Below are 11,812 nucleotides of genomic sequence, written 5' to 3'. Positions count from 1 at the left end.
TGTGTGCAGGAAATTTTCCTGCACATTTACTGTTCACAACATCCCGGCCACCGTTTTATAGTTTCGAACGTGCTCGATTATATCCGAAACTTATCCGTTTTTGGAAATATTTATATCGTTGGAAAGCTTATTCAATAACCTTCGTATGGAACCATCGACGGGCAAATTCCGGTATAAATAAAATAAAAAATTAATTCCATATAAATAAGACCAATACACGTACTTGAATACGCCAATACATGTACTTGAATACGGGGTGTTACATAAAACTTCATAAGTGTTCTTGATATAATCTTGAACTTGTGTTGAAGTATTTGTGCAAAAACACAGATTGTGTACCCGAAACAACAAAACTTGCTTTCCCAGTAAATAAAAAGAAACGTTTTTTTTTATTTTTAAAAAGCACCTAACACTTCAATACTTGCAAAAGGAGTATGGGAAGGAGAGTAAAGCCAACAAAATACTGCTATCCGTTTCCTTTATCACCTTAATTTCAATTCATGTAATTTTATTTCATTTTTAATTTGTTCAAAAAAAGTTTCTTTTATATTTTCCAATAAATTCAACACAATTTTTAAGTTTTATTCTAAATAAAGAGCTTTTATAGCCACATAATATTATGATGTTTAAATTATACTTTTGAAATTTTTTATAGCAATAGAAATGTTCAATATCTAACATCACAAGTTTCAGAAGTTCACGTTCGAATACTATCACATGAAATGTGTCAGAGAGTACTAGCTACGCATGAACGAAAGGAATCATAGAGAACATAATTTAGATGTGAGGCCACAAAGGAGTTAGCATTACCTAATCCCCTATAAAGGCAGAGTTACACCTTACAAAAATTAGCTAGCATAAACTAGATGGAGTAGCATAATATCTAGTGCATCAACTAGATGAGAAGTATGTAGTTACTTCTTTCCCAACGTATTTAAAGATTGACTCAATTAACACCCAACCACTCGACTAATATCATTCTTAATTAGTTTAATTGACTAATTAAAAATGTTTGCCTTGCAAAATCACTTTGATAGGTTTATTTTCTAGTGTAATTTGATTGATAATAAAAGCAAGCAAATATGACAATGGCGTAAGGCAGAAAATAGCGCATGAGGAGAGTGTCCTATTGATATTTTTGAGTATAACTTGATACTTGAGATATTTGTAAAATAAAATGCTTTTTGCTCATTAGTGACAAAAGCAATTTTTTCCTTCTTAAAAAAAATAATTTCATCAAGAAAGATAGTTCAGGAAAATTGTGATTCCTCTAAAAACGAACAGAAAAGGCAACATGGGAACACGTTTCTCCTTTCAATGGTCTTGTTCTAACGTAACCTTTAACTCCACTACCATTATTACTGCAATTCTTCATCATTGTCTATGTCATATGGACCAGTCAAAAACTGCAAATGAAATGTGACACATTCTAGAAAGCATATTAAGACCAAATGGTGTTGGGATCGAAATATCGATGAGTCATGCATCGTGCATGCATAGACAATGATGCATGCGTAAGCTAATAATTGTAAATTACTATGATAAAAGAGATAATAAAAAATATTATAAAAAATATTCATAATTTTATATGGTCTGGTCAAGTGATAGGGAAAACTCATATTAAAAACTCCAAACCTATTGAGAGAATAGTCCCCCTATATAAAATTCTTTAACGACCGCATTGTGGATCTCGATCCTTTACATAAGTTCAAAACTTTTCTTCAGGCCCTTTTCTGCCAAATAAACTTTTTCCGCTAAGAAAAACTTTTTGACATAAAATACAATTGTGATACAGCTAAGGTAGAAAATTCAGGATAAAATCCAACCAAATTCAAGTCCAAAAAAGTTAGGGGGATGAAATTAAGAAGCATTAAAAAAAACAAGCATTAATTTGTACGCGTTGATCTTAGCTTCGAAAAATTGATTAGTATAAGTAGCTAGACTCGAGCCTACTTTTCTAGAGCCTCAAGTTATAAACAACACTAATTATATATACTTCTCCATCAATCATCTCATCCATACATGCACATTCAAAAAATGCTAGAACGTTTAACCAAAGAAAAAAAAAATGCTAGAACGAAACAATAGTAGCAATAGAATATTATCAATGGAAGTGGAATCATCATCAGATCCAGTAGAGAACAGATCATACAACGTTGCAGATTGTAAGTACGCAAGAAGGCATAAGAGAAAAAGGAAAATATGCATGTTGGTTCTATGTGCCTATATGCTTTTGGCTATAACCTATACTATCTTGAATTTCGCTGTTTTTAGGCCCAAGCGTCCTACTATCTCGATCAATTCCATCATTCTGCAGGACTTGGCCGTGTCCGCCGACACCGCCAAGCTCAAGGTCTTCCTCAACATTACCTTGAATGGCACCATCTGGGTTGAGAACCCCAACAGGTAGAAACAGGTTCATGATTTAAAGTTAGTGAGTTAGAAATTTTTTAACTTATTAACTTAACATTTATAGAATTATATTTCTTTATTCATTTTTACTTATCATGTTTTGATTTTCGATAGTTAAATTGTATCAACTTTGGCCAATATTTTGACATATATTTTTTTTAGCATATTAATATGAGAAAGCTTGTGCTTATGATATTTTTCGTATAGTTTTTGAATACTTAAATTTAAAATTTAAAATTTTAGATATTGCATTAATTTAATTCAATTTAGCTTCGAAGATTAGTCAAATCGACTCTCGTAAAGTGAAACATGACAATTAAAAATGAAGGAGAGTACTTTTACTAGTTGTTTCGTCACACACAAGTAGGAATAGTTTCTCTTTTTAACCCTTAATTATTATTAATAAAGAAATTTTGAACTTGGTCCTTAAATATAAGTTGTATTAAATTAAATAAATAAAAAATATGTTTTAATCCCTTTAAATAAAAACTTGATTGTATCAATAATTTTTCGAGATATCAGCGACATGTAGACTAATCCAATAGAGCATACACATGACCAGTTAAATTGTTCAGAAATTAATATTATGTTATATCTATAACATAATAACAAACAGAAGGAATGAGCATTGCGCATTTCAATTAATTGAATACTATATTTGCTTAATCATATATCACAAGGAATTAAGCAGAATTTGTTGATATTTCAAGCACGAAAAATGTGAGGTTCCCCACATATATAACATATTCATATAAATGATAGCATATCAATTACCATGTATCTTCAGATTACCAATTATTAAGGCATATCAAAATTTACATGCAACTATTTATTATGATCCAATAATTGTTACACAGTTAAAATACAAAACTTAAACTCATACTACAATGCATATGATGTGAAAAATGATAGATTCAGTTGGACCAACTTCTAACAGTACTCCAGGTCCGTTTCTATCAACAGGGTCAGTTTTCAATACGAAGACATCAACCCTTATATCGAGTATGGAGATGAAAAAGTAGGAGATGTTCACATACCGGCTGGAAAGATCGGGCCACGGACCACAACAACTATGAACTTCACGATGATCATAATGGCGGATAGGCTGTCGTCGGATCCCAATTTTTTTTCGGACGTTGTTGAAAAGGGGATGTTGCCGTTAACTGCTTATGTGAAACTGAGGGGCAAAGTAAAACTAAATGTGTTGTTCAAAATCAAGGTTAAAGTTTCTACCAGGTGCCATCTGTCGTTGGATATCCGCATGGCAACTACCGCCAACCAATCTTGTCACTCCAAGATTAAGTTATAGCGTAGCTTAAATATATGTGGATTCATCCACTATTCAATATAAGCCAGATTCAAACTTTAAAATTTATGAGTTTTGAATTATAATTTTATGTATTTTAAATTTACAATTTGTTTGTATTAATTAATAGCTTATTTGGGATTGTTTTTCTTTCTCGAAAAAGCATTTCTTTTGAGGAAAAAAAAATAGAAGTGTGTTTGGTAAACTTGTAAAAGTTCTTTTAAAAACAAGCAAAAACAATTTTTCTGCTTCTGGGAAGGAGCATAAAATTTCTGTTTTCCAAAAAAAGTAGAAACAGAACCAGGAAATTATTTTTTTATGAGAAAAATATCCTTATCACACACACAAAAAAGAGACACATGTATCTCCCTTATTAATTAATTAGCGTATCTTATAAATTTGATTAAAATTTGATTTTAAAATTTTATACTTCATATTTATGTCAAAATTCTGTATTTCATTCTGCGATTTATATATAATTCATGAAAAGTGACATATTTGTTACCATGTGGTGAATTTTATCATATGTAGTGATTTGATTTATGAAATAATTTTTAAATTTATTTTTGCTTGACGTTTTTAAGTAATATTAAATTATTTAAGTAATATATCATTATTTAATATTTTTAAATATATCTATGTATATAAATATTGATTGAAAACTTTATAATAAGTACTTTTTAATTAAATACAAATAAATTTTTAATTAAAAATATTACAATAGATATTTAAATAAGTTTTCTCTATAAAATAATTTTAGTAGTAAAAGTCTATTGATACATGTTTTTTTTTGGTCATTTGTCTCTCAAAAGTACTTCTTAAAAAAGATTATCCAAACACAATATATTTATCCAAAGCACTTTTCAAATGAATTTATCAAACACAGATTATTTTTTCTTCAAAAGCATTTTTCTAAAAAGCTATTTTATAAAAGTATTTTTCAAATAGGCAGATTTCTAACCGCAATCTCAAATGGGCTCTAAATTTTTAAAATAAATACATTGTAGACACGTAATTTTTTCCCGTAAAAAAAATATTTTTATTATCTTATCTTGTTTTATCATGCACCCTGCCCTATTCCATAATTTTTTCCAAAATAGGACAAAAATAACCAAATCTACAACAAATTGACACCTCATCATGCCACCCAACACCTCACTCCTCACTTTTCATTGGATACATACAAAAGAACGCGCCATACTCATTCTTTCCACAAGCCACCTCATTTTTCCACAAGCCACAAAAAATATGCATCCACATAGGATAAATAAAAAAAAAAAAGGAACAAAACGTGGATTTCAACTTCTTTCTTTTTGGAGGAGATGTGCACACATCTGGGAAGGGAATAAAGAGGATTTTCCTTTTTTCTTCTTCTTTTTGGACGCACAATAAAAGAAAATCCCATTGTTTCTGGTTTCTTTATCACAATACACACACACGCACTCATCGAAAAACATAGACTGATTGGAAGTGCACACACGCACGTAGTAAGCAGAAATTTGAGAATGAAGAGCGATTGACGGGGAGTCAGTGATAAATAGCGAAGCTGAGTCAGATCTGGTCATCTTCTTGAGCTTTTTCGATGAACTTTTCACCAGAATTAATTTACAGGTCGTCGTCCACGCTATCTATTCCTAAACTCCCGAGATTCCTTCGATTGCAAAGTAGATCCGGCCGGAAAAACACTAAGGTCGTCGGAACCAGCCCTTTCTTGTCGTGTTCTGCCATCATTTTAGCTCATCGGAGCTCAGGCTTCGCGGGTTTTTGGTTTCTGTCGTATCAATGGGAGTTTTGGGTTCATCTACTTTTGCATTTCATCATCAATATCGGTCCTTAAGATTTTCATGATCAAATCTCATCGTCGTTCGTGATTGGGTTTCGAATTAAGAAGTTGTCTCACTGGTTTTGAACTTATCTGATTAGTTTTTCTCTATACCGAGTTGGATTCATCGCGATCGAGGTTTGCTATTCGGATTTCTAAAGTTTGAATCTTCTTAAATATTATTATCAACAAAAATTGATTATCGAAAGGTCCATTTCTTTAATCCGTTCTCTCTTTTTTATCTTAATTTGTTGAATTGCTTATGTTTGAGATTGGATGATTTGGTGGATGTTTGATATCATTCATGTGAAATTCGTATGATTACTATGCTTTAATTGTCATTATGTCTATGTTGTTGATATTGGATTTTGAGTTGAAAAAAATTGAATCAATAATCGAAGCATGTGTTAATCGTTGGTTGAGAAGGAAATTTGGGGTGGAATTGCGAGATTGATAAAACGACTGAATTTGGTTAATGTTGGTTTGTTGTTGTTTTTGCTTAATTCGAAATCAATATTAAGTTTGTGAATTCGATAGTATCATGATAGGTCGATTCGGATAGGCAAATGTAGGTTCGGGTAGGCAAATTTAGAACTTGTGTTTGGTTGAATGTTTGAATGTGTGTGAGAATGTTTCTTTCTAGTTTATTGTATTTTATTCAAGTGTATTCATTTGGTCCAGGAATGCCCCGAGGTTTCATGTATTTATTCATCGGGGAATGTCCACACGTATTATGTCTTCGAAGAAAGTTCGTGATCAAGGCCCGAGGCATCGGGTAAAACATTGGAGCTTAGTCTAGGTTTAGTTTAGAATAGGTTTTATATTTTTCGCATTTTTATATTTCGGACTGTATAATTGGACTGGACAGTAAATTTTGGATTATTTTATTTTGTTTGCTTGATTGATTATTTTGCGTGCTTTGTATCATTTATACATTCATAGTGTCAAAATTAGCCGATACATTCCACTAAGTGACCGTGGTCGAACCACAGGATCGAGGGGTGCCTAACACCTTTCCCTCGGTCAACAGAATTCCTTAGCCGGAATCTATGTCGCAAACTAGTTTCAAAGAGTCAAATGGTTTTGAAAAAGATTTTCCAAAGGTGACTTGGCACACCGAATTATGCCAAGTGACAACTCTGAATAAAGAATGTAAATAATCTTTTTTCGAAACAAACTTTCATCTTTTGTTACTTTAATAATAAAAACACTTTTCAAACTTTAAAATATAGATCTTTTGGTAGAAAAAAGGGGTGTGACAGCTCTAGCGACTCTGCTGGGGATTTTTCAGAATTTGAGCTTATTTTTTGAGTTGTATCAGCTTAGTTTGACATTGTAGGTGTATAAACGTTGTTTGTGTTATTGTTTGTGTTATTATTTTATCATTTTTGAGTTCCTACGTGCTAGATGTTTACAGTTTTATCTTATGTATTACCTCTTTATATCTGGCATCATGTGCATAAATTGAGTCATTCTTTCTGCAACAAGTTCATAGTACAAGTGTGTATACGACCTCTAGTTGAGTCACCCTTTTTTTAGGAGGGGGAGCCGTTGAGTTGTATGGAGTAGGTGGAAATCTATTGCAGCCACTATCGATCATACACTCCCCCAAACAGCCTTGTTAGTAAACTCCAATGTAGGTCAGCCTTTAGGTCATGCTTATGTACATCATATTGAGACCTAGCAGGGCCCACTTGGTCCTTTGTAGGAGACTCACCTCTAAAGCATCCCTACGTGCTAAATCTTGCATCTTTGAGGTAACGTGGTCATTTGACGGACTGATTTGGAGAAACATGTGTTAGAAGTAAAGTGTGTAGGCAATGAAAAATCGAAAAGTGAGTCAAAAAAGAGTTTCATAGTTTATTTTAGAGTTCTTTATGACTTTTGCTCTTCACAACCCAAAAATTCAAAAAATATTTTTTTTTACCTTTTGCATTTATTTTCTCAAAAGAATAAAAATTCAAAAAAAGATCTTTTACCTTTTGCACTCGTTTGTCAAAAAAAATAATAATAAAAGAACATCAAAAAGATTTTTTTCTTGTTTCATTAGTGAGCATTCACAATTCGAAAACTCCAAAAATATTTTTTTCAATAGGAGTTTGTTATAAAAGAAAAATTCAAAAAAGATGGTAGAAGTTTTGTATATTTCATATGATGAAAATACCAAAAAGATTTTTCTTTCGTAGTTGTTGGTGTCGATTTTATATGAAGCGTCAAATTAAAAAAACCAAAAAGATATTATCAATGTTTTTTATTTTCTGTCTTTAGTCATGTCTCTAAAGTTAGAGTTCGGTCGGTTCTTTAAGCTTTAATTGTATATTCTGGACGAAAAACACAAACCTAATTCTCGTCCCTTGGGGTGGGATACGTAGGCAACCCTCGGTGGGTCCGGTAATCTTCTAGTTTGGTTGGTATCTTTTTTCTAGCCACGGGTCATTTTTTCTTTAGTTTTGTGTTACCGGTCATAACCAAATAGGTTGTTTTTCATTAGTAAGGCCATTCGGTAGATTTGAGTTACAGGTCGGTCTGTCCCTCCATGTCATACGACATTTTCTATGTTAAAATCTCGAGGGTCGAAAGTTCTTTGTCTTTTATTGAATTTTAAGTTGTAAGTATGGTTTGTTATTACAGGATGAATCCCACGGGGTCTAGAGTCTTGATGGTTTCCAAAGTGCCTAAGAAGTTAATCAAGTGGTGGGGCACGTTCAACTACTCTGACAAGCAAGAGCTAACTAAAATATTAGGTAATCTTAGGGAACTTCTACATATCATACCCCATCCAGCTCTAATAGATACTATGTTGACCTTTTGGGATCCTAGTAGTTTGGTGGTTAGGTTCGGAAAGTGTGAAATGACGCCTACTTTGGTATAAATATCCGGTTTGCTTCATTTGCCTTATGTCGAAAAAAGTATGATCCGAGCTCAGAATCACTTGAGCATCAGGTTTCTACAAGGTTGTGGGTTGAAGAGTAACAACAGGCATTTGGGTTGTCTGAATCAATCCTAGATTTCCTTGTACTTTTTATTCGCTAGATTTAGGTCCTTGGAAGGTTTTGACTATTTTTGCGATGAATTTTACATGACCAAGCAGAATTGGGACAAAAAGCATCTTAAAGTCTTCGCCCTCGCTTTGTTAGGCACTTTAGTGTTTTCGCTGGAAGAAAGACGTGTTAATATATATTTGCAATCTGTGGTGATGGCCCTATTTCATAAGGATCAAAAGGACAAGGTCACTAATCAAAAGGACAAAGTCACTAATAAAAAGGATATGGTCACTAATCAAAAGGACAAGGTCACTATCATACCTATGATCTTAACAGAAATGTATAAGGCTTTAACCAAGGTGAAGGGGGATGAGATTTTTTAAGGGCAGTAACCTGATATTGCAATTGTGGATGATGGAGCATTTGCATGCGCCTTCTTTAGTTAGAACGTATGTGGTTGACCGTTGTTTTCCCAATCCAGTGAAAGCTATGGAACACAAAGTACACTATGATAAATTTTTCTTATCTATGGGAGTCGACACTTGGATTGAATTTCTCGAGTCCAGAACTGAGGATAACATTTTGTGGACCTATCTGTGGCTTCGTCCAAAAATAATCTTATTTGGATGTCTGATGCAACTCCTTCTGGTTATGTTCAGACTCAATTGTACTAGATCATACACTCTTTCTAGGGTAATGCGTCAGTTGGGTAGACCGCAGGACGTGCTACCATTGTGGATCTTCTAAAGAATGTGAAGTACTTTAAGAACCAAGCCTTAGGTGAGAGTAAATACGAGCAGTTCTGGAATAACGCGGCAAAGCTAGGTGTGGATACTCTGAAAGTAGGTTTGGATAATCTGGGGTACAATCAGAGATATGAGATCTGGCTATAATCCATACCTCGGGGTATCAGTAGGCCATTACCTGTATAACTTAGGGGGCAGACATAGAAAGTGGACATAGGTGATAACCAAAAGGATGCAGATGAGGGGAAAAAATAGAGTTATTAAGAGTTCAGTTATCGGGTTTGCTCACAACTATAGAAGGGTATAAGAAAAATCTCTTTAGGTTTACTCCCCAAGAGGCAGGATTACGTGCCAGAAGCTTCTTCCCAAATATCAAAGTGTAATTAAAAGATATGCTACAAAGTTTGACTGGGAGGAAGAGAACTTCACAAATAGATCCATCTCAGCTAGGGTCATCACACAGAGCACCAGTTTGAAGGAGCATTTCTTATCTTTTGTTTAGTTTGAGTCCTTTACTTTTCTGCCATTGTAGTGTCGTGTCTTTGTTAAGTCAGTGTCAAGTTTTTTTTAACACTAGTGTCTTTATAAAGAATGTTACACATGCTGTCCTGTGGGTCTAGAGTGTGGTTTAGTCTTTGTTGATTAATTTCAAGGTTGTCTTAAATTCGAAGTCTGTTTTAGTTATCTCTTTTATGAAATATAGTGATATTGCGTTGTTCTTTCTTTTGTTTGTTTTTTCATTAAAAAAAAATCAATCAAAAAATAAAAAATCTTCAACTTCGTGATGTTTATGCATGTGCCTCCCGAACTATGCAAGATCTGATTCTGTACAACATGATACATAGGCAACCTACTTTGGGTTTGATCTAATCATTTTATTTCTTTATTTTTTCTCAATTTTCCTCTTTACAAGAAAAGCAAAAGCCATAAAGAATGACAAAAAGAAAGGAAATAGAGAGAAGAGAAAAAAAAAGAGAAAGAATACTAGAGAAGAAAAAAGAAAAGAGAAGAGACTGATGCAAAAGAAGAGAGAAACGAGGGCGAAAGAAGAAGGAACCCGAGGCATAATTGGAAGGAAGAAGCAAATGAGTGTAGAAGAAAGATCAGGCTGATGTTAAGTGACCTCGTTACCCTCAAAGGCTGGTAGAAAGAAGCATGAATTTAGGACAAATATACAAATGTGATTTCCATGCTTGCTGTGTGACCTAATCCTAAAGGGTTTTGTCTTTGCTTAGCATGCTCTTTTAGATAAAAGAGGTTGGTTTGTAGCATGCTGGCTAGTCACCCTTACTTCACTAGATTGAAAGTGAAGCTTGCTATGGCTAACTGGGGGATCAAAAATTCTCTCCTTGACCCAGATCATGATCCCAGGGAAGAGAGTTCAGAATGTAATAATGAGGTATTAAGACTCAGACAACAATTGATAGATCTACACAGAGCGTGGGCTAGTGGCATGCCTTCTTCTCCACTCCTTGAAGATCTTAGGAATATCTCTAATTGCCCACTGCTCTCCCAGGTACAATTTTCTGCTCCTATTGAGTCACCCCAAGTATGCTCCAGGATTCACTTCACGTTAGTATTATCCTAGCACTTCTAGCATGCCCTTAACGGTTCCTCAAGCAAGGCCCACTTCTTAGCCAGCACCACCGGTAACACCTGTGTTCGTGGCTCTACCACCATCTGAAGCTCCCACCTATGTTGTGCATCCTACAAATATACTTCCTCAGTCTGCCAGTGAACCAGTGCTTAAAATGCCAGAAAATCAGGAACATGCTCTGGAACCTACCTTGACGTTGAACGATCCTTATTGTTACAATCAGTATCCTGTCTCTCACGTCGATACGTAAAAGCCCATTGCAACAAAATAACAGGAAGGTATATCATGGAAATTAAAGAGTTTGGAATAGGCCTTTAGAAATCTACAGGGAATGAGAGGTTATAAGAGTGTTTCCTATAAAGATCTGCATATTCCCAGGCGTTAACCTTCCCTTTGATTTTAAAATGCCCAAGTTTGAGAATTTTGTTGGACACGGTGATCCCGTGGCTTACTTGAGACATTATTTCAACGAACTAAGGGGTGCAGGGGGAAAAGAAGAGTTACTCATGGCTTACTTTGGCGAATGCCATTCTGGGCTGGCTTTGAAATGGTTAGTTGACCAGGATATTGACAAATGGAATAATTGGGATGACTTTGCTAATGAGTTTGTGCAACAATTTCATTGTAATGTTGATCTGAAACCTGATGAAAAATACCTGACTAATATGAAGAAGAAGAGTATTGAAAGCTTCATAGAATATGCAATAAGATGGCATGAATCGGCCGCTAGGGTAAAACCTCTGATTGAGGAGAGTAAATTGGTGGAGGTCTTTATTCAGGCACAAGATGAGACTTATTTTTAATATTTGCTTCCGGCGATGGGTAAGTCATTTATTAAAGTCCTCAAAATAGGTGAGATGATAGAAAAGGGTATCAAGATCGATCGAATTATGAGTTTTGCCGCGTTAAAGGCTACCACCCAAGCAATTCAGAGTGGTTCTAGAA

General features: G+C 34.2%; 1 protein-coding gene across 2 annotated transcripts; it reads left to right on the top strand.

Moving 5' to 3' along the window:
* The first annotated feature begins 1,959 nt into the window (after positions 1 to 1,959).
* Positions 1,960 to 3,862, top strand: LOC124888036. 2 transcript variants are annotated; one of them, XM_047398171.1, is made up of 2 exons: positions 1,960 to 2,406; positions 3,376 to 3,862. In XM_047398171.1, the coding sequence occupies exons 1-2, from the start codon at positions 2,069 to 2,071 to the stop codon at positions 3,719 to 3,721; spliced, it is 684 nt and encodes a 227-aa protein (XP_047254127.1). In that variant the 5' UTR covers positions 1,960 to 2,068; the 3' UTR covers positions 3,722 to 3,862. The 2 variants fall into 2 exon arrangements, with proteins under 2 accessions (XP_047254127.1, XP_047254126.1); XM_047398170.1 differs by having other exon boundaries at positions 1,978 to 2,406; positions 3,358 to 3,862.
* Positions 3,863 to 11,812: the final 7,950 nt, after the last annotated feature.

Source organism: Capsicum annuum, chromosome 10 (assembly GCF_002878395.1).
Source record: "Capsicum annuum cultivar UCD-10X-F1 chromosome 10, UCD10Xv1.1, whole genome shotgun sequence".
Classification (NCBI taxonomy): Eukaryota; Viridiplantae; Streptophyta; class Magnoliopsida; order Solanales; family Solanaceae; genus Capsicum; species Capsicum annuum.
This window is presented reverse-complemented; position numbering and strand designations above follow the sequence as displayed.